The 24,217-nt window shown below is 39.5% G+C and overlaps 1 protein-coding gene across 6 annotated transcripts in view; it reads left to right on the plus strand.

Annotated features, from left to right (window-relative positions):
• Positions 1-8,726, plus strand: part of CNTNAP4 (contactin associated protein family member 4) — a 385,387-nt gene extending 376,661 nt beyond the window's left edge. For 5 of the 6 annotated variants that reach the window (XM_049864933.1, XM_049864939.1, XM_049864937.1 and 2 more), the window contains 3 exons: positions 3,313-3,531; positions 3,862-3,933; positions 8,533-8,726. In XM_049864933.1, coding sequence (XP_049720890.1) covers positions 3,313-3,531; positions 3,862-3,933; positions 8,533-8,726 — 485 coding nt within the window. The remainder of the gene's footprint in view (positions 1-3,312; positions 3,532-3,861; positions 3,934-8,532) is intronic. The other variant, XM_049864936.1, reaches the window with a different exon arrangement.
• Positions 8,727-24,217: the final 15,491 nt, after the last annotated feature.

Here is a 24,217-nt window from a genome sequence, read left to right on the forward strand (position 1 = left end):
TTTACTTGGATCCACAATCAACACCCATGGAAGCAGCACTGAGAAAATCAAATGACATACTGTATTGGACAAATCTGCTGCAAAAGACTCTTTTAAAGTGTTCAAAAGCAAAGAGGTCACTTTGAGGACTAAGGTGTGCCTGACTAAAGCCATCGTATTTTCAGTTGCCTCATATGCATGCAAAAGCTGGACAATAAATAAGGAAAACTGAGGAAAAATTAATGCCTTTGAATTATGATGTTGGCGAAGAACGTTGAATATACCATGGGCTGCCAGAAGAACGAACAGGTCTGTTTTGGAGGAAGTACAGCCAGAATGCTCCTTAGAAACGAGGATGGCAAGACTTTTTCTCACATTGGACATGCTGTCAGGAGGGACCATTTCCTGGAGAAGGACATCGTGCTTGGTAAAGTAGAGGAACAGTGAAAGAGAGGAAGACCTTCAGTGAGATGGATTGATAAAGTGACTGCAACCATGGGCTCAGGCATAACAATGATTGTGAGGATGGCAAAGGACCAGGCAGTGTTTTGTTCTGCTGTACAGAGGGTCACTATGAGTCGGACCTGACTTGATGGTATCTAACAATAACAACAACATCCCTACCTCATAAAGCAAGTAGTATGAATTATCTGACTAACTGCCTACTTTAGTTTGAGTTTAAAGTAATAATAGCTTTGCATATAAAATTCTACAAGTAGGTAAAATATTTTCAGTGTGTAAATGCAATCTTTTTAAAAATCACTCCACATCAGACTTTATCAGAGAAGTGAATCTTGTCTGTTGTCTATTTACTTTTTTTTTTTTTTTTTTTGGTTCAATAGCTAAGATTTCTTAAAGGCCTATAGATATTTTATTCAACATTTTAGCCTTGCAGAAGAAATGTGAAAACCATTTACTTCTACTGAAATATATTTCCTTTTTATTTTTTATTAACATACTACAACTCCAAACAAACTTTCTGAAAATGCATATGTTTGAATGTGCATCCATGGAAGAGTGATTGCTGTGTTGGTGGAACTTAGCTCTTTAGTTCTGTACACACTGATGGAGTACCTCTTATGTAACAAGATGATGCTCCATGCCCTCAAGAAGCTTACAGTCTAGACCATGAGTAGCAGAATGTCATTCCCTCAGTACTCTCTGTGTAATAGTCCTGGCGGTGCAGTCGTTAAAGCACTCAGCTGCTAACAGAAAGGTCAGTGGTTCAAACCCATCAGCTGCTGCATGGCTTCTGTAAAGATTATAGCCTTGAAAACCCTGTGGGGCAGTTCTGCTCTCTCCTATGGGGTCTTTATGAGGTGGAATCGACTGGACAGGCATGTGGAAAAGGAGGATAACTTCAGGGTGGAGAACATAGCCTCCTGAGTTAGAATGCCTTGATCTAAATACCAGGTCCCCTACTACTACTACTAGCTCTGTGGCAATGGGAAAGCCACGGAACCGCTCTTAATTTCCATTGTCTTTATAGAGAGAATGACATGCCACTTATGATATTGAACTTCTAATCAGCATTTTTATTATTAGGAATATGATATGAATGAAAACGGAATGATGAAGGAAGTGTCCTTCAGAAACCTAGCTGTAACAAGATATAATCAATCAGATCTGAGATGCCCAGAGTTAAAGAATAGCTCTCAAGCCAAAAAAAAAAAAAAAAAATGGCACCGCGAAAGATATAAGCAGAATAAAGGAAACAATGTGTCAATTGGAGAGGAGTTGATGAACAAAAGAAGCTTGTGGTTTGGAGTCAGGGGTGGATTATCCTATAGGCAAGGTCAGCACAGTGCTCGCCATGCTTACCAGGTTATCTACACTGAACAATTTCAAAGATGTGGTGAAACGCATGTGAAATTGTTCACTACGATTAGTAATTAAGCACAAAGAAGCCCTGCTTACCTGTACTTACTGGGTCATCTGCCCTTTCAGGGTTTGTAAATTTGAAAAGAAGCTTTGATTGTATAGGAAAGCTCTGTGGGGTTGGGAGAGAGACAGATGCCAACCATACCTAGAAGCAGAATCTTTGATATGGTGACAAAATGTGAAATTGTTCACTATGGATGATCTGGTAAGCAAGGTGAATACCGTGTTTACCTTGCCTGTTGGATAATTTGCCCCTGTTTGGAGTACAACAGACCTGAGGTCCAGTGCCAACAACTGTGTGACTTCACACAAATCACTAAACTGAGGTGTCCCATTTGTATAACCGGATAAAATACCCTTGTGGCTGCTGTGAGGTTTAAATAAAAAAAAAAAAGGTTTAAATAATAGCATACACAAATCTCTTAAAACAGTGTCCATCACATAATAAACACTCAATAAAACTTGGTGTCTTTCTCTTTTTTAAAGAGAAACAAATGTGAGTTTTGTCTGTGCCCACGTCCGGGATGTACAGAGGAGAGGTAGACATGCCAGTTTATGTTCATATTGGGTGCACTGGTGCATCTTAGCCTGATATATTTGAATTTTAAACTTGACAGCTAATTCCCCTTGTTTAGATTTCATGCTCACCAAGCAACTGGCATGCATGATGTATTTTTCACTGTAAAATTATGTATTACTATTCTGGCATCCAAAGTAATCTCTGTTCTGCAACAGTCCCATATTAACCAAGCTCTGGCTCGTACTGGGGTGAGGTCTTTGGCACAGGTAGACAAGGCAGTAGGGTGTGAAAGTCCTCACTACTATACATGGTGAGGTAGGGAGAGACCCTAATAACTGTATGGCACGGCATCTACTCCATGGTAGTGTTCTGGCATGTCTGGGTAGACTCCGAAAGTATCAGAAAGCTTTCAGTCAGACCAAATTGTCAAGTTGGGCAACTGACAAGGGAACTTCAGAGACTCGTTTTTCTCCCTAGCTTCCGTTATTTTCACAGCTTAAGTCTCAGAAGCTGAACTGAGCTTATTTCCATCTCCTGGAAGCAGTTTATTGTAACCTTTTTACTATTGGCTAGAAGCCCTATCACAAGTACATTTAATGATCTATTTTAAAATGTAAAATATCATGAACCCTCATCAGTTCATAACCTGACCCATTTTTTATGGAGGCTTTAATCATTTCCAGGGTTAGCCATATCACTTTTAATTAGCCCTATTTAAAAACTTGCCTTCATTAGTATGGGCAGTCTCACCAGTAGTCGCGGAAAGACTTAATGGATCTGACTCTTTTAATAAAGATGAAGGAAAAAGGAATATTTATTGCTCTAAAGTTTATTGCTATTGCATTAAGAGACCATAATATTCATTTTGTCTGTTCTTGCCTGTTTGCACTTTGGACTATTATTAATATTGTGATGTTTCTTTGGATTTCCAGAACTCAGTGATGTAGACCAGGAGACGGCACTGGCCGGTGCTCAGGGCTTCATGGGCTGCCTCTCTGCAGTGCAGCTCAGCCACGTGGCCCCTCTGAAGGCTGCTCTGCACTCCAGCCACCCAGCCCCTGTCACTGTTCAGGGACACGTGACTGAGTCCAGCTGTGTGGCCCAGCCTGGCACTGACGCCACATCAAGGGAAAGGACCCACTCGTTTGCAGGTACTCCCTTCACCTAGTCACAAACACAGCTTGTCCACTGGACACTCAAAACTCCTGATATTGCTGCTATGCTACGTTCCTTAGATGGGTTCTTAAAATTGCTTTTGTTTGTCTAGCTTTCAATTCTCTTTCTCATTTCATTTCCAGAGTCTCAGTTTTCCAATCATGTGAGCCTTTACAGTTGACATTGCTTATGTTTAGGTCTGTAGAGGTCCCCACATTTACCTCTGTAATTCTGTTCTGGTTTAAAGCATTTATGAGTTTCTCAAATTCTTCCTTTTTACTTGCCTGTATCATTCCCTCCCCACTCTTTTTGTCCCTTAACTGCAGATCATTCTGGAACAACAGATGACAGAGAACCCATAGCTAATGCAATCAGAAGTGACTCTGCAGTAATTGGAGGTAATAGGAAGCATGAATGAGCTCTTCTTTGGTACCTCTTATTACTAACAATGGTGAATATTTAAGATTATAGAAAACATTTATGAAGAATCTGTGTATTTTGGAAGTGTCATGCACTGAATAGTGAGGACAGTGGAGTGCTTTACTATTTGTAGAGATTGTCTTATAGAATCTCACTGAATTCCCAGCTTATTTGGAGATTTTTCAGTATAAATAATTTACAATTTCACTGAAGCACCACATTCAAAGAATAGTTGTTAAACTGTGTAATAATGAATATTATTTAGCTTGGCAATATCCATCTAGATTTCCTAGAGTATTCTGAATATGTTTGAGGAAATATGTTTCCTAGCTTCTTGGACACATCATTGCTTCTGCAGGTGTTTGTGTAAAGAGCAGGGAAAACCTAAGGTTTATATTAGAAACATGTATTTTATGTTGCCTTAATGCTTAATAAAAAGGTTATTTGCATGATTGCAGTGTCCCATCAATGAATATTACACTTAAAGTTGTGTTTTTATCAAGTGTTAGGATAATGGACTAAAAGTAATTCATAGCTATTTTGAACTGCAGAATTAAAATGAAAACTTTTGAAGTATATTTTCTAGGCAATAAAAACAGTATGTTCCAAAAAACTCCTTTAAAGCTATAGTATTTAAAATGTGCTCAACATTTTAAACTAGGACTCCTGTCTAACAAATTGTCTAAATGTCAAAATGGTGCTCTTTCTGAACATTCAACCAGTATAGATAGACACAGATATACATATAGAGTGATTGTCTAGTCAAGTTAGTGTTAGAACAAAAGACTTACTCTTTAGAGTACTGCTACTTTATGCAAAGATCATTGGCAAGAGTTACAGAATAAAGGGAGAGATGTGTTGATGAGACCTGTTGGTGTTATTCTAGAGTGGAAACAAACAGTTCACCTATGCAGTCTTCACTTGGCTGGAATGATAGGGCAGAGAAAGACAACATGGAAGGCTTTTGGCTCAGGGGCTCCCCAGCTCTGGGAATCCAGTGGTGTCTGCTTTTGTCATTGCAATGGTTCAGCTTCAAAAGCAGAGCCACTGATGATGCCATCTAAGCTCTGAAGGCCTTGCCTGGGACCATGCGAAATTTATATACTAAATCACACTATATTGTCGTCGTGTGTGTTGCTCCATCTGGTAGCTTTCTTCTTTGTCTAGTTACTCTTAAACTGCTCCCACTGTGTACCAGTGAAGACCGTGGTGGTTCAGTGGTAGAATTCTCACTTTCCGTGTAGAAGACCTAGTCAATGTACTTCACGAGTAGCCACCATCAGTCTGTGAGTGGAGGCCTGCATGTCACTGTGACTCTGAACAGGTTTTAGGGGAGCTTCCATACAAAGATGGACTAGGAAGAAAGGCCTGGTAATCTAGGTCCAAAAACTAGCCAGTGAAAACCCTGTGGATCACAGTGGTCCAATCCCATGGTTCATGGGATTGCCATGAGTTGGGGTTCAACTCGACAGCAGCTAGTAACAACAAAAACATGTACCAATACTTGATCCATTCAAGAACTTTTCCAGTTGGCTAATATCCTCATGTTCTGCATGTTTGGATAATCTTTATCTTCATTTACAAACAACGTGATTAATGAGTGGTATAAGATGGGATAATGGGTTTAATAAGACATTTAAAACTAGTGGCCCAGATATGGTAGAAGGATTCTGGCCAGGCTACACAGAAATGGATGAACTGAATTAGAGAAAAAGCCATAGAGTTTCCTCACAAAAACACATAGTCTTAGTTATCTAGTGCCACCATAACAGAAATACCACTAGTGGGTGGCTTTTATAAGGAGAAATTTATTTTGTTCCTCGTGGTAAAGTAGGCTTAAAGTCCAAATTCAAGGCATCAGCTCCAGGGGAAAGCTTTCTCGCTCTGTGGGAAGAAGGTCCTTGTCCTTAATCTTCCCATGGTCAAGGAGATTCTCGGGTCCAGGGACCCCGGGTCCAAAGGACGTGCTCTGCTCCTGGTGCTGTTTTCTTGGTGGTATGAGGTCCCCAACTCTTTGCTTGCCTTCCTTTCCTTTTCTCTCTTGAGAGATATAAGGTGGTGCAGGCCACAGCCCAGGGAAACTCCCTTTACCTTGGATCAGAGAGGTGACCTGAGTAAGGGTGGTGTTACAACCCTACCCTAATCCTTTCAACATAAAAGTACAATCACAAAATGGAGGACAACCACATAATACTGAGAATCATGGCCTAACCAAGTTGATACACACATTTTTGGGGGGATGTAATTCAATCCATGACAGACGTTCACACAGAGCTTCAGATGTCAAGGCCCCCAAGAGCAGCAGCTAGCCATATTTTATTCAGACGATCTTAGTTGTTTTGGTATAACAGGTGAGATCAAGGTTTTTCTGGGACACAACAAACCCTGAAACAGAACCATACCCAAATTAAAAGAGATAAATCACATACATGGAACAGACAAGGTCCAGAGGCACCCCGTGATTTTGACTGTTTGGGTGTGCTGTCTGGGCTAATGTAACAATGATGTTTATTTTACCATTGCAGTGGCCTGCTGGCTATAGATCACACATCATTAGTTTTTCACACAGAAATTGTTCAGAATCTTTGCCTTTAAACCAGAGGCCTATAACCAGACAATAGAAATATTTATAGTGTCTCCACTTATTGTTTTTCTATGATGAGAGACAAAATATTAAATAGAAAATGGATATTCTGATTAAAGTTATTTTTTATTAGTATAACTAATAATAATAACAAAAAATAATCACAACCATTAGCTAGTTAATTCTTCAGATTGCAAGTACAGAATTTGGTTATCACATTTACATTAGGCTTATCAGCAAGGGATCCCTTACCTTTCTCATGTAAGACTGACCCATCCAAAAATCTACTTTTTTGATTCTATTGGCTGTGGTGCCTTTTTCTAGCCCCTTATGTGCTCCTGAATCCACTGTGACTGATAAGAACCTTCAAAGCTTTCAGTTGGTTGAACTGCATTACTGTTAGATACACTCACTTTAAACTAGAAGGAAGATTCTACTTTTACAATACTAGATTTGGTCCACACTGCTGTTTTCATAGTACCTATTTTTGTCTGAAAAACTACATTATTTAACACCTCAACCTACCTCATCAGAAAAGTCTTTAAGTGTTGGGAAGCTGTCAGACTCATGGTGACAGATGACAGAGTTTTCCAAATTCTAATTTTCATTCAAAAGCTCAAATTCTGTCAGTGACATCATATACTGTCATTTGTCTTTCTTGAAGTGACATGCTTACTTCACTCATTATGGAGAAACTAGCTGCCAAACCCCCAAGTCTGAGCAGCCATAGTTTGTCATTCTCTCAGGTGAAAATGGTGTTCCATGAAACAAAAAGCAGATAGTCCAGCTCACAACACAAATGTTCACACAAGCGCTTTTCCTGGAAACCATCGTATTTCAGTGTGCACGGAAGTGCTTTCTGTGTACTTCCCACTTCATCACACAAAACACTAGGAAGACATGTATTCAGGGGTTAAGACTTAGTCAAATGAATTAGTGCTTCATCAAGGACATTCTTAAGTGTAAGTGGCTTTCCCCCTCTCTGTGATTGCCTGGCAGAGAATTCAATGACTACTTTTAATAGTGTGCTGTCATTGACTTAATTCGTGCTAATGCACCTGGGATTTTTATCTAACCTTGTTTTGTACCATCAATGCAAATGTCAACATGGTGAAAAAACCATTTTAGAATTATAATGGAAATAGTTTTGACCTTGTAGACCCTCTCAAAGAGTCCTGGGGACTCCCAGGGATTCACACACCATGCTTGGATGACTATTGGCCTAATGTAAAGCCAGCGTTGAGAGCTAGTAATAAAGATAATGATTGCAGCAATTAAAATATTTACAACCAGATATTTCAAATAATCGGTATTTCACATATGGAAGTAATGTACCTATCTACTTGGATTATTCATGTATAGCTATAAGTAGTATTCATATATAAAAATTAGTATTCTTACTTTTTAACAGATTGACCAATATTGAAAATTGACTTTATTGAAATTTATATACATTTAAATGCAAAAACACACTTAATCCTTTAAGAAGGTAGTACTATTTTATAATTTCAAAATAATTAAAACTTGTCTGTGTATTAATACAAAGCGATCACATGGTTTTAGTGACGAGTAAAACCAAGAAAACTGAACCTGTTGCCGTTGAGTCGATTCCAACTCATAGAGACCCTATAGAAAAGAACTGCCCCATAGGGTTTTGAGGAGCGGCTGGTGGATTCAAATTACCAGCCTTTTGCTTAGCAGCCGAACGCTTAACCAGTGTGCCACCAGTGACATGTAGGCATGTGTTTAATATAAATGCAATAAATAAATCCGTTTCTAATATACATTCAGGATAAATGGACTTGAACTCACAAGGTTGATAAAACTCAGAAGTAAATTCAATATTATGATAGTACCTGACTCAGAAATACCTAGTTTTGATATTTACAAGTAGATGCTTGATTTAGGTAGAAAATTATTTTTTATAACTTATTAAACAATGAAATTAAAGTTTCTATTAAATTCTGACTTTGTATTTCTTTTCTCTCACTAGGTTTGATAGCTGTTGTGATCTTTATCTTGCTTTGCATCACTGCCATAGCTGTTCGCATTTATCAGCAGAAAAGGTTATACAAAAGAAATGAGGCAAAAAGGTCAGAGAATGTAGACAGTGCTGAGGGTGTTTTGAAAAGTGAGCTTAATATACAAAATGCAATCAATGAAAATCAGAAAGAGTACTTTTTTTGATTGGCAACTATGGTTTAACCCATAATTATGACAGCCAGGGGCTCTCAATGGACCAAAAAAAAAAAAAAGCTGATAAGTTGAATGTTCAAACGACGAATTTGCGAAATTGCCTTCCTGCCCTCATCCAGGCTCAAGATGGCTTCCAGGAGGCCTCGTTCAGTGACATATATCCCATAGCACTCATTCTGCTAACAAGGACTTAGATATTGCTGTTAATTTCCAGCTGTTCTGATATGATCTAAAACAGAGGTTTAACTTGCTTCATGACAATATGGTTTTTAAATGTGAAAACTGTAACCCTGGTCTCTTAACCATGTGATACCTAAGTTTTGTTAGAGGTAAAAGTCAAATTTGAACCGTAACAACCTTGCTTTATTTGAAAACATATTCTGTGTTTGCTTTGGTGTTCCCATGGTGTTATTCATAGACCTGGAAACGCTTCTAAGATCCTGTTTGGCTGGCATTGACATCTTCTGTGGCCAAAGGTATACAAGCCCCTTTGTCTTTCTCTGTATTACATTCAATACATAAGTAGTCTGGAAAGATGTTTTGTTGTTGTTACTTTGTTCGCATTACTCTTCTTTTCCACTTGACTCTTTGTAATCGTTTTGGATACATTTGGTTTTGAGCATCGAATTTCAGCTGTGAACATACAATTCACATGTAACAAAACTGGAAGAGTGCAATGGTTTTCAGTGTGGGATGCCTTGCCTTTTCAAATTTCTCTGTTTAATTTGCTATCACTATTTTTTTTATTTACTAATGACAGTAGTCAGGAAACCTGTCTATTGCCAGTCTCCCAAAGAATGTGTAATGTTTTCAACCAAGTTTGCTTATATAAAAACGTAATTCTTCACACTTCAGAAACTTAATTTTTGTTTACATCTCTAGTACCTCAAATGAATTGTAATTCTGGGAATAGTTTCCCCGAATCTTGGGTGAATGTCAGTTTTCTTTACAGTTTATACTTCTCTTTTCTGAAGGTTTTTGTCAACTTTTCTTTGATCTTCTGTGACTACATATGAATTAGAAAAAAAGAGACAGTTTGAACTGTAACGCTCTATGTCCTCTTCTGAAAACTGTACTCCTTCCGGCTTACATTTCCTGTGAATTGGCCTCCAGTAGATACTTTGGAAATATAAACTGCAGCTATGCCACCTTTCTGCACAGCCAGTACAACAGTTCAAGGATGCTCACTCTGAGGGGAGATGTTTACAACATCTGCCTTTCTGTTCACTTCTAGCTAGGACGCGGAGGTCAATTTCTTAAAAATTACCAAGAATTAGTATAAGCAACTAACTGGTGCATTCTTATTAGGGTATATATGCACACTAGGTGATCAACTAATTATCAATAACTTTATGGGAACTGCTCCAGTATTGAGGCAGTGTAAACAAGATGCCTGAGGCAGTGTAAACAAGATATAACCACGGAACAATCCTCTGAATTCCATAAGCCAATTATATAATAAATGGCACTTTATTATCCATGCTCACACCTTGCCTGTGCCTGCTACCTGAGTTTGTCGACAGCAGGGAAATTTGGAAATATATCCATTGGGCCGTCCTATCAGCTTCTGTTCCGTGCTTTCTTTGTTAACTCTCCTTACAAAAACTGCCTGTCTTTTCTCATTAGTACTACACCCATATTGATGTTTCTATAAATGCCTGCCTAGATCTGAAGGATCTGAGTTAACATAGTCATTGATGAACAAGCTATCTTGATAAATGGTATACATATCTTCGTCCTGTCATTTGTTTTAATCTAAAGACCTACGGTGGCTGGGGAGGATTTACCAGAGAAACAGCTGTTCTTATTTGATGCAAAGCTGCATGCAGACGTCAGCACAGCACTGTATCTTTTACAAGTTTTCCTTTGGTTCAGTAGCAGCATTAACCTGGTTGGTAGCTGGAATGGAGAGAGGGCTAGAGATGGACAAGCCTCACAGTCCTCGATGGCCAGCACTGCATCAGAACACACTGGCGCCTCATATGCCATTGCTTTCATTTCCTGATTTGTAATCTGTTCCTCTTTTTTCTTAATAAAAGGCACTTTTGAAATAAAATGCAGAATATATTTTAAGACAGTTTGTATAAAAATTTTAAATTAGGCAATTACAGTTTTTTTTTTTCTTAAAACAGTAAAATGATATGTAGATGTATGTCTCTGTCTTCTTTACTATTGTGCGTGTGTTTGCGAACCTTTCAGTACATCCTGAGATTGTAAACTGTTAACTACACCCACAGTTACTGTGTATTTCACCTTTTGACTGGATCAAAAAATTTAAGAAAGGTAGAAAATGATTACTGATTACTACAAGTAGAGCAAAGTTATACCCGATTTAAAGTTTTGCCAGAGAACAATTATTTGATTGTCAGTAGTGTTTACTCAAAGGGTACTCTTAACTTAAATTGGGTGAAATCCTGTTTTTTTTTTTTTTTTAATCTGCTCCAGAGAACTTGATCACTGAACACTATAAAAATGTGCAGATGCCAGATTGAAGAATATAGTGCACCCTTCTGTGATAAAAAGTTAAAAAAAAAAAGTTTTTTGCAATTTCAAGCGAAAACAATGTATAACTAACAAAGTAATAGTTACATTTCGTAAAACTCTTTCCCAACTAGATAGATAGGTAGCTGTCCTCAAGTCAACTTCGACTCATAGCGACTTTGTGTACAGCAGAACAAACCGTTTCCCAATCCTGTGTCATCCTCACAGTCGCTGGCATTTTCAAGTTCATCATTGCAACTATTGTGGCAGTCCATCCCACTGAGGGTCTTCTCCTCCCTTGCTGACCCTCCACTTCACCATACAGGATGTCCTCCTTCAGTAATTGATCCCTCCTGATGGTACGTCCAAAGCAAGTGAGTTACGCAGTTTTCTGTTGTGCTCCAAGAGGTTTTCATTGGCTGATTTTCGGAAGTAGATCGCCAGGCCTATTAGTATATCTCAGTCTGGAAGCTCCACTGAAACCTGTCCACTGTGAGTGATCCTGCCGGTGTATGAAATACCAGCGGCATAACTTCCAGCATCACAGCAACATGCAAGCCACCGCAGCAAGACAGACTGACAGGCAGCTAGTGGCTTTTCCAATGATCGCCCTTTAATACACATTTAAGAAATTCTTTTAAGGGTAAGTAAAACAACAAACAAACAAATAAAAAACTACCAACCAACAAAACAGAAGTTGATCATTTAAAATGGCTTTTCATTGGATGGCATTGCCCTTCATATGTACCAGAACCTTGGCTCAGAGTCCATCATGGAATTGGAGGGCACTGAGAGCACTGAAGGTCCCTGTGTGACACAAACTGTTTGCACTTGTCTCCTAACTTAAAAATTGGTAGTTCAAACCCACCCACTGGCAGAAAGGCCTGGCAAGCTGCTTCTGTTAAGATTGTAGCAAAGAAAACCCTATGGAGCAGTTCTACTCTATAATTCATGAGGTCACCATGAGTCAAAATTGACTCAACGACAGGGGGTTTGGTTGTGGTTTTGGAGAGCGCTGAGATGCCTCCGGTCCAGGGTAGCGCTAGTAAGTAGTGATGGCAGGATTCTAATTCAGATCCCCCATCACCTACTCTGGTGCCAACTAGCTGCCATCTAATCAATTCCAGCTCATGGCAACCTCTTGTATGCAGAATAGAATTGCAGTCCATAGGATTTTCAAGGCTGTGACTATTTGGAAGCAGATTGCCAAACTTTTCTTCTGAGGCACCTCTGGGTGGACTTGAACCGCCAACCTTTCAGTTAGCAGCTGAATCCTTAACTGATTGCACCATCCAGGAACTCCTTACTCTAGTGAAGTTTCCTTTATACTTGACTAGTTTCCCAGGATGCTGAAGTTATTGCTAAATATTTTATCAGAATGTCCACCTAAGGATGGCTGCCAGTGATATTAAATGTTCACATAATCTGGTCCTGATAGACCATAGAGGTCTCATTTTCTTTCCCATCTTATTTTGAGAAGTTACATATATCTCTACAAACACATGAAAAATATTTTGTTCAGTTCACTGCAAGTCATCCTTTCAAAGAATTTAAAATATACAGTCTTCTCCTGCCTCCTGAGGCATTTATATGCATTTCCAGATTTGCTTCTGAAGTATTTATTAAAATAAGTCCAAGACTTGAGATCCTGTGGTGCTTTCCAGTTTGACTTTGATTTCCTAGCTGTTGTGCCCAAGGGGCCCATGAAAAGTGGGATTGCCATTGTGTCACCAGATATATAAGCTACAAATGTCATATGAAATTTCTGTTACTGCTGTCATCAGTTCTGAGAGCCTCTGACTTCCCTCTGTTAAGATATAAGTTGAAGTGAAGAGGTCCATACACCAAACTCTATTCTCCTAGGAAAGATTTCGTAAATCACACTTTAGAAAATGTGGACGCCTTGTCCCTGTTTCTATAGAAGAACTCCTTGGTGTATAAATATTTAATCTGCATATTTAAAGGGCAATTTCCTCAGCTTACAGCCAAACTATAAACTCTCACTGAATGGGTTCCTGGATTCCAAGCTTTACAAATGAAAAGAAAAATCGAAGGGAAAATAAATCCGACCCACATTTATAGTGGTTTCTCCAGTGCAATCGTTCTTTTTGTCCTGTTCCTATTTTTACCACTTTTCAATTTTTATAAAAAAATATGCATTGGAAACTAGTTTTTAATGATGCATTATCAGATATGACAACAATAACACAAGCAGCAAAATAGATAAAACAAACCAAACCTATTGCCGTCGCATCGATTTCAATTCATAACAACCCTATAGGACAGAGTAGAGCTGCCCCATAGAGTTTCCAAGGAGCACCTGGCAGATTCAAACTGCCGCCCTTTTGGTTAGCAGCCATAGCATTTAACCACTATGCCCCCAGGGTTTCCAATAGATAAATAGGAACTAATAAAAGAGAAGATGTTTACCTGTGTTTTAATGACTATGCAAAGGTGTTCAACTGTGTGGCTCATAAGAAATTATGGATAACATTGCAAAGAATGGGAAATCCAGAACACTTAATTGTGCTTATGCAGAACCTGTACGTAGACCAAGAGGCAGTTGTTTGAACAGAACGAGGGGATACTGCATGGTTTAAAATCAGGAAAGGTGTGCATCAGGATTGTATCCATTCACCGTACTTATTCAGTCTACATGCTGAGCATATAATCTGAGGAGCTGGACTACACGAAGAACGGGGCATCAGGATTGGAGGAAGACTCATTAACAACCTGCAATATATAGATGACACAACATTGCTTGTTGCAAAGAGGACTTGAAGCCCTTACTGATGAAGACCAAAGACTACAGCCCTCAGTATGAATTATACCTTAACATAAAACAAAAAACCTCACAACTGGATCGATAAGCAACATCACGATAAACAGAAAAGATTGAAGTTGTCAAGGATTTCATTTTACTTGGATCCCCAGTCAACACCCATGGGAGCAGCAATCAAGGAATCAAACAATGTATTTCATTGGGCGAATCTGCTGCAAAAGACCTCTTCAAAGTGTTCAAAAACAAAGATGTTACTTTGAGGACCAAGGTGTGCCTGACTCAAGTCATGGTATTTTTAATTGCCTCATATGCAGTACAAAAGCTGGACAATGAATGAGGAGGACCAAAGAATTGACACCTTTGAATTATGGTGTTGGTGAAGAATATTGAATACACCATGGACTGCCAGAAGAACAAACAAATCTGTCTTGGAAGAAATATAGCCAGAATGCTCCTTAGAAGGGAAGATGGCAGGACTTCATCTCACATACTTTGGATGTGGTAGAAGAAGGAGGCAGTCCCTGGAGAAGGACTTCATGCTTGGGTAAAGTAGAAGGTCAGTGAAAAAGTGAAAGACCCTTAACAAGATGGATTGACACAGTGGCTGCAACAGTGGGCTCAAGCATAACAACAATTGTGATGATGACGCAGGACCGGGCATTGTTTCGTCCTGTTGTACATAGGGTCACTATGAGTTGGAACCAATCTGATGGCACCTAACAACAACAAAAACATAAAAATTAAATACTTTTGTTCATCAAAGGACTTTATCAACAAAGTGAAGAGCCATCTTACAGATTGGGAGAACAAACTTGGGAACCATATAGCCGATAAGGGTCTAATACTCATAATGTATACAAAACTTCTACAACTTAATAACAAAAAGATAAATAACCCAATCAAAAAATGGGTAGAGGACTTCAGCAGACATTTCACCAAAGAGGATATTCAAATGACCAACAAACACGTGAAGAGGTGCTCAATGTCATTAGCCATTAGGGAAATGGAAATCAAAACTACAAGGAGATACCACCTCACCCCTATTGGAATGTCAATGATAAAAAAAGGAAAACAACAGGTTTTGGAGAAACTGGAACCCTCATCCATTGCTGGTGGGAATGGAAAATGGTGTAGCCACAGTGGAAAACAGTTTGGCGATTCCTCAAAAAGTTGAACATAGAACTACCATATGATCAAGCAATCCCAATACTAGGTATATACCCAGAAGAAGTCAAGACAAAACCTGTACACCAATGTTCTTTGTAGCACTTTTCACAATATCCAAAAGGTGGAAACATCGAAATTTCCATCAACAGATGAATGCATAAACAAAATGTGGTATATACACACGATGGAATACTACTCTGTCATAAAGAGAAATCAAGTCCTGATGCATGTCACAATGTGGATGAGCCTTAAAAACATCATGCTGAGTCAAATAAGTCAGTCACAAAAGGACAAATATTGTATGATCTCCCTTATATGAAATAAACAAATATATAGAAATGAAAGATTATTATTGGTTAGCAGGGGTAGGAGATGGGGGAAAGGGGAAATTTTTGCATACCAGGCGTTGATTTTATTGTAATGGTAGGGTAATGATTTGGAAAAGGATAGCGAGAATGGTTGTAAAACTTGAAGAATGTAATCAATGTTCACTGAATTGTACATGTAGAAATTGCTGTGATGGCATATGTTCTGTTATGTGTATTTTCACAACAATAAAATTTTTAAAATCTGTGCTATATACTTTCAAAAACTCAAATCATATACCAAATCTTACAAGGAAATAGAGCCCTTGGAAACCCTGGTGGCGTAGTGGATAAGTGCTACGGCTGCTAACCAAAAGGTCAGCAGTTTGAATCCACCAGGCACTCCTTGGAAACTCTATGGGGCAGTTCTACTCTGTCCTATAGGGTCACTGTGAGTCTGAATCGACTCGACGGCAACAGGTTTGTTTTTTTTAGGGTCTTACTATATCTCAGTCCCATCACTTTCAACTCTTCTAGCTATTTCCGTATTTCTAAGTAATATGCTGTTACAACTGGAAACCCTGGTGGCATAGTGGTTAACTGCTATGGCTGCTAACCAAAGGGTTGGCAGTTCAAGTCCTCCAGGCACTCCTTGGAAACTCTATGGGGCAGTTCTACTCTGTCCTATAGGGTTGCTATGAGTTGGGATCGACTCGATGGCACTGGGTTTGGTTTGGTTTTGGATGCTGTCACAAGTTGGGTTGCCTGGGAAGCAAACTCTGAGACAGAGATTATCATGTAGGAATTGTATTCGGGAGTGCTCTAGAAATCAAACCCCTATGGGAGAAGCGATGACTCAGGATGGGGCAGGTGGAGAAGCTGGGCTGTGGTGCAGTCACAACCCGGGCTCAGCAGACCCTGCTTACATGGCCCTTCAGAGATGTCCTGATTTGGGGCTGGCCATTTATACATCTATGAGGGAACTGGTGGTTCAGTGGTAGAATTCTTGCCTTTCATGCAGGAGATCTGGGTTTGATTCCAGACCAATGCATCTCATACGCAGCCACCCCCCGTCTGTCAGTGGAAACTAATTGTTTCAGCAGAGCTTCTAGACTAAACCAGACTTGGAAGAAAGGCCTGCAATCTACTTCGAAAAGTCAGCCAACAAAAGCCCTATGGATCACAACAGTCCAATTTGCAACCAGTCATGGTGTTGCCGCTGGAACGGGTAGCATTTCACCCTGTTGTACGTGTATGTGGTCGCCATGAGTCAGGGGCCGACTCAACAATTAAAAAAAAAAACAATAGCTAACATTTAATCTCCAAACCCCGTAGTTTTATCAGTCACCCTAATAATGTCTTTTATTGCAAAAGGACCCAGTTCAGAGCTATGAGTTGCATTCACTTTCCATGTATCTTTAGATTTCTTTAGTCTGGAAGAGTTCCTCAAACTCTCCTTGACTTATGTGACCTTGACACTTTTGTGAAGATTACAGACCAGTTCTATTATAGTGTGTCCTTGGATTTGAGTTTGTCTGATGTTTCTTACGATTGCATTCAGATAATATGTCTTTGGCAGGTATCACTGAACTGGTGCTTTGTTTTTCTCATTAAATCCTAGGAGGGGGGCTCATAGTTTAATTTGTCCTATTGTTGATGATGATATTCACTTTGAATGCTTGATTAAGGTGGTGCCTGGCAAGTTTCTCAACCATAAAGTTACTCCACCTCTACCCTACAATTGCAGATACCAATTGTCATGGCTTGTTTTATGTATCAACTTGGCTAGGTTGGTTATTTAGTCAAATACTAATCTAGGTGTTTTACTGAAGGTATTTTGTAGATATGGTTAACGTTTGCAGTCAGTTGACTTTAAATAAAGGAGATTACCCTTGATAACATGGGCGGGCCTCTTCCAGTTAGTTAGTTGAAATGTCTTAAGAGCAAGAACTGAGACTTTCCAGAGGAGAAGAAATTATGCCTCAGGACTGCAGCATCAACTTCCAAAGGGTTTCCAGCTTGCCACCCTGTCCTAGAGATCTGGGACTCAAATTGCAACATCTTTCCTCGCCGAGTTTCCAGCCTACTAACCTGCCTTATGAATTTGCCAGCCCCTGCAATCATATGAGCCATTTCCTTAAAACACACACACACACACACACACACACACACACACACACACACACAACGTTCTGTTTCTCTCGAGAACCCTGGTTGATATACTTCTTTCTCTTCTGCACCTAATAAAGCCTGCCACTCACCTAATAATAGAGCCTGCCACTGTCCCAATGTAGTCTATACTTAACTTCCCTTAAAGCTGCTGCACAGCTGTCAACCTGAGAATTCTTTTCTTCTCACCCATGTTGTGTATCAATAGTCTGTTCCTTTGTACTGCTAAACAGTATTTCATTGTATGAAAATGCTACAGTTTATTTATTCATTCACCAGTTGAAGGATGTCTGGGTTGTTTCAAGGTTTTGCTATTATTAATAAAACTGCTATATACGTTCACATAGAGATTTTTGTGTAAACATAATTTTTTATTTCTCGAGTAATTAACTAGGATTGGACTTGCTGCATATTTTAAGTGTGTATCTGATTTTATAAGAAACTACCACACAGTTTTCCCAAATGGCTGTATCATTTTGCATTCCCACAAGCAATGAATGAGAATTCCTTTTTCTCCCTGTGCTTACCGACACTGTATCAATTTCCATGTCAGGTTTTACCTTTTCTTTCTTTCTTTTTTAAGACACTCTTATAGGTGTATAATGGCTTCTCATTGTAGTTTTAGTTTGTATGTCCCTAATCACTAACGATGTTGACCATCTTTTTTTTTATTTTTCAACTTTTATTGTGCTTTAAGTGAAAGTTTGCAAATCAAGTTGGACTCTCATACAAAAATTTATAAACACCTTGCTATATACTCCTAATTGCTTTCCGCCTAATAAGACAGGACACTCCTTCCCTCCACTCTCTCTTTTCATGTCCATTCGGCCAGCTTCTGACCCTCTCTACCCTCTCATCTCCTCTTCAGACATGAGATGCCAACATAGTCTCATGTGTCTACTTGATCCAAGAAACTCATTCTTCGCCAGTATCATTGAATGTTGACCATCTTTTGATGTGCTTATTTTCATCCCTATATGTTCCTTGAGTCTGTTCAAGTTTTTTGCCTATTCAAATATTTTAGTTTTTTTTTTTTTTCCTGATTGTTTGATTTTGAATGTTCCTTATATATTCTGGATACAAGTCCTCTGCCAAATATGTGATTTGCCAATATTTTTTCCCATTTTGCTGCTTGTCTTTTCATTCTCTTAATAGTGCATCTTAGTCATCTAGTGCTGCTATAACAGAAATACCACAAGTAGATGGTTTTAACAAAGAGAAATTTTATTCTCTCATGGTCTAGTAGGCTAGAAGTCCAAATTCAGGGCACTGGTCCCAGGGAAGGCTTTCTGTCTGTGTCCGTTCTGGAGGAAGGTCCTTGTCATCAGCCTTCCCTCAGTCTGGGAGCGTCTAAGCTCAGGAAACTCAGGTCCAAAGGACATGCTCTGCTCCCAGTGCTGCTTTCTTGGTGGTATGAGGTCACCAACTCTCTGCTTGCTTCCATTACCTTTTTTTTTTTTCTTCCATTACCTTTTATCTCTTGAGAGAAAAGGTGGTGCAGGCCATACCCCAGGGAAACTCCCTTTACATTGGATCAGGGATATGACCTGGTAAGGGTGTTACAATCCCACCCTAATCCTCTTTAACATAAAATTACAATCCCAAAATGGAGGACAACTAAAGAATACTGGGAATCATGGCCTAACAACATTACTACACATAGTTTTGAGGGGACACAATTCAATCCATGATATTTCACCCTTTGACCCCAAAAATCACATCCTCATAACATGCAAAACTTATTCACCCTGTCATATCATAGCAAAAGTCTAAACTCTAAGTCCAAAATCCAAAAATTCCTCTTCACCTGTAAAATCTAGAATATAAGTTATCTGCTTCCAAAATAAAATGGCATAACAGGCACAAGCTGGAGATTTCCATTACAAATAGGAGAGACTAGATGGAAAGAAGGGATAACAGGCACCAAGCAAGTCAGCTGAACACATTACATTAGCCCGTAAGGCTTTGAAAATAATCCTCTGTTCTCTGAGACCATTTACACAATAACCCTGCTCTCCAGACTCCACACTCTCCAGATTCTGAGTGGCGGCCCCTCGGTCCTGGGCTTCAGCTCCACCTTCCAGGGCCACGGGGACAGCAACTCTGCTCCCTCGGCTTTAGACACACAATTCTTCTAGTTCACCTGAGTGGAAACTTCACCCTTAGAAACACAAGAGACCATGGCTCCACCCTTTGAAAGCCCAGAGGTCAAGGCCATAGCTTTTGAGACTGAGGCAGCTCGGCTTCCTGTGTTTCTTGTCACTTCAGCTTTTGCTTCTTGTTTCCTTGGCCTCTTGGCCTTTGGGCCTCACATCCATATTCCTTCTGCTGGGACAAGTGTTCCAAAGCCCTGTAGCTCCACTAATATGTGCCTGGAGACACCCCACTCTGCCAGGAAAGCCTCCTGCACACAGGCACTCAGCTCTCTTGCGCTGTGGGTCAGTAAGCCTAGCTCCACCGATAAGTGCCCAGAATCACCCCACTGCACTAGGTAGCCTCCTGCTCACAGGCATTCAACTCTCTCACTCTGTGGGTCAGCTCCAGCACTACCTGGCACTGGTCTCCTGGTTCTGCTGCCACTGGTCCTCTGCTGCTGTTTCTCATCATCTGCGCCTTCTCTGGTGTTAGCAGTTCTCATTTCCTTCTGAGTCTTCTAGCCTTTCAGTTTCAAAACCACTTCAACACTTTAGGTATCTGTTAGAGCAGCACCCCACTCTCTAGGTGCCAAATTCTGTGTTAGTCATCTAGTGCTGCTATAACAGAAATACCACAAGTGGATGGTTTTAACAAAGAGAAATTTTATTCTCTCACTGTCCAGTAGTCCAAACTCAGGGCGCTGACTCCAGGGAAACCTTTCTGTCTGTGTTGGCTCTGGAGGAAGGTCCTTGTTATCAGCCTTCCCTTGGTCTGGGAGCAAAGGAAGTGCTCTGCTTCCGGTGCTGCTTTATTGGTGGTATGAGGTCCCCAACTCTCTGCTTGATTCCGAGGTGATACAGGCCACACCCAGAGAAACTCCTTTTACATTGGATCAGGGATATGACCTGGTAAGGGTGTTACAAGCCCACCCTAATCCTCTTTAACATAAAATTACAATCACAAAATGGAGGACAACCACAGAATACTGGGAGTCATGGCCTAACCAAGTTAATACACAGTTTTGGGGGGACACAATTCAATCCATGACATAGTGGCTATATTGTCTTTTAATTGTGGGTTACTGTTGAAAAGTTTAATGTCATTTTAATTCATACTGCATTTGTTTTCTTTTTTCCTTTCTGGAGGTTTCATACTCCCTTTATCCCTACTGATGTGCAATTTCATGATGATACCCCTTGGTTAGTTACACTCATGCTGCTGTACATTCAGTGGGCTATATCATTAAAATATATATATATATATATTCCTCAATTATGGGATATTACAGTATTTGTTTGCAAAATTTATCTCCCCCATTTTATTTCTAGAAATTTTATTCAATATCCTGAGTTCATACTCTAAATTCCTTTTCTGCCATTATCTATTTTCTGTTTTTCTAATTTTGCTACGATTTTTTCCACTTCATCCTTCAGAAGTTCTGTTGATAGTTTTTAGTTACAGCTTTCACATTTGACATGTCAGGCCCATGAATGTGATTCTTCCACAATATCCTGATCTTATTTCATCTGTACAGCTAACCTATTATCTTTCTTATCATTTTATTTATAGCGTTTAAAGTTTTCCTTTTGCTCCCTAGATTGGCTCTTTTCATCCAACCTCCCTTTTCTTCAGGGCAAGAGCCTATTTATTTCTTTTTATGTCTGTCCTTCATACCATAGGCTCCTCAAATACCAGGTGATCTTTGCCCATGGATTCATAAATGAAAGTGAGGAGCTAAAAGCCTGACTGGGAGCCATAGTTTGGATGGGATATTTTGGCAAGGAGATGCATAAACACACAGGCTGCAGAGGGGAACTGACTTTTGTTGGAAGAGCTTTTAATCCCAGTAAATAGAGGGGAAAGGATATTCTCCTAATTCTTTTTACAGACTTTTACTTTATTTTCCCTGTATTAGTTTTCTGTTGCTACCGTAATAATTTGCCACAAACTTAGTGGCTTGAAATAATACAAATGTATTATCCTACAGTTTTGTAGGTTAGAAGTCTGACATGGGTCTCCCTGGATTAAAATCAAGGTGTAGGTTAGAAGTATGACATGGGTCTCCCTGGATTAAAATCAAGGTGTCAGCAGGGCTGTGTTCTTTTATGAAGATGTTGGGCAGAACTTGTTTCCTTTCCTTTTCCAGCTTCTGGAGGCTTCTCACATTCTTAGCTCATGTCTCCATCCTTATCTTCAAAGCCAACAATGGCTGGTATCACCCTGTCCTCTCCCTCTGTCTCCCTTTCCCACCATTAAAGGCCATTGGGCCCACTCAGATGATCCAGGATAATCTCACCATTTTAAGGTTGATAAATTCCAAAAACCAAGCTCATTGCCATTGAGTTGATTCCTACTCAGCAACCCTAAAGGACAGGGTAGAACTGCCCCATGGGTTTTCCAAGTCTGTAATGCTTATGGAGGCAGACTGCCACATCTTCCTCCGTGGAGCAGCTGCTGAGTTTGAACCATGGACCATTCAGTTAGCAAATGAGTGCTTTAATCACAGCACCACCAGGGCCCCTTGATCAGTTGATTAGCAACCATAAGTTCATCTGTGACCTAATTCCCCTTTCCGATGTCAGATAACATATTCATTAGTTGCAGGGACTAGGATGTGGGTGGTTTGGGGGGCCATTATTCTTCCTCCCACACCCCCATTTCCCGTAACTTGCTTCATTCAACTGGGCCTGATAGCTTTCACTCCAGATGCTTTTTGTTTGAATGTTTCCAGAGAGTAAACCTGTTCCCAGGTGTCTCTTTATGCCCCTCTAGTAAAATCCTTGTGAAGTTACTGTCTCTCCCCCATTTTCTGAATTAGAAATATATGTATGTTTCATTTCCTTACATAAATCTACTGCACTTTCCTTATACAGAACAAATACAGTCAGTGAATCTAGCCAGAGTGAAACCTTGGCCCCTGCCAAGGCTGGCTTCCTGCCAATCCTATCTTTTTTCTCCTAAGAAGGATTGGAAACTTCCACAAATTGACTTACTCAGTATTTTCATATTTAAAAACCTGTTGCTAAGAACCACATGATCTTATCAATTGATGCAGAAAAAGCATTTGATAAAGTCCAGTACCCATTCATGATAAAAATGCTCAGCAAAATAGGAATAGAAGGAAAATTACTTAACATAATAAAGGGCATTTATACAAAGCCAAGAGCTAACATTATCCTAAATAGAGAGAATCTGAAAGCATTCCCCCTGAGAATGGGAACCAGGCAAGGATGCCCTTTATCACCACTCTCATTCAACATTGTGCTTGAGGTCCTAGCCAGAGCAATTAGGCAAGAAAAGGAAATAAAGTCTATCCAAATTGGTAAGGAAGAAATAAAAGTATCCCTATTCATAGATGATATGATCTTATACACAGAAAACCCCAAAGAAACCACAAGGAAACTACTGGAACTAATAGAAGATTTCAGCAAAGTATTAAGACCCAAGATAAACACACAAAAACAAGTGGAATTCCTCTACACCAAAAAAGAGAACTTCAAAAAGGAAATCACCAATTCAATATCCATTTACAGTAGCCCCTAAGAAGATAAAATACTTAGGAATAAAACTAACCAGAAACATAAAAGACCTATACAAAGAAAACTACAAGACGCGAGAACAAGAAACCAAAGGAGAACTACGGAAGTGGAAAAACATACCATGCTCATGGACAGAAAGCTCAACATTGTGAAAACATCAGTGTTACCCAAAGTGATCTACAGATACAATGAAATCCTGATCCAAATTCCAATGACATTTTTTAACAAGATGGAGAAAAAAATCGCCAATTCTTATGGAAAGGGAAGAGGCCCCAGATAAGTAAAGCATTACTGAAGAAGAAGAACAAAGTGGGAGGCCTCACACTACCTGATTTTAGAAACTATTATACCACCACAGGAGTCAAAACAGGCTGGCACGGGTACAACAACAGATACATAGACCAATGGAACAGAGTTGCGAACCCAGACGTAAATTTATCCACCTATGAGCGGCTGATATTTGACACAGGCCCAAAGTCTATTAAATGGGGAAAAGACAGTCTCTTCAACAAATGGTGCTGGCATAACTGAATATCCATCTGCAAAAAAATGAAACAAGACCCATGCCTCATATCATGTACAAAAGCTAACTCCAAATGGATCAAATACCTAAATATAAAATCTAAAATGATAAAGATCATGGAATAAAAAATAGGGACAATACTAGGAGCCCTAATACATGGCATAAATAGTAAACAAACCATAACTAACAATGCATAAACTCCAGAAGAGAAACTAGATACCTGGGAGCTCCTAAATATCAAACACCTATGCTCATCAAAAGACTTCACCAAAAGAATAAAAGAGAACCTACAGACTGGGGAAAAAATTTTGGCTACACCATATCCAAATAAGGGCCTAATCACTAAAATCTACAAGATACTGCAACACCTTGACAACAAA

The sequence above is a fragment of the Elephas maximus genome, chromosome 21, assembly GCF_024166365.1.
Source record: "Elephas maximus indicus isolate mEleMax1 chromosome 21, mEleMax1 primary haplotype, whole genome shotgun sequence".
Classification (NCBI taxonomy): Eukaryota; Metazoa; Chordata; class Mammalia; order Proboscidea; family Elephantidae; genus Elephas; species Elephas maximus.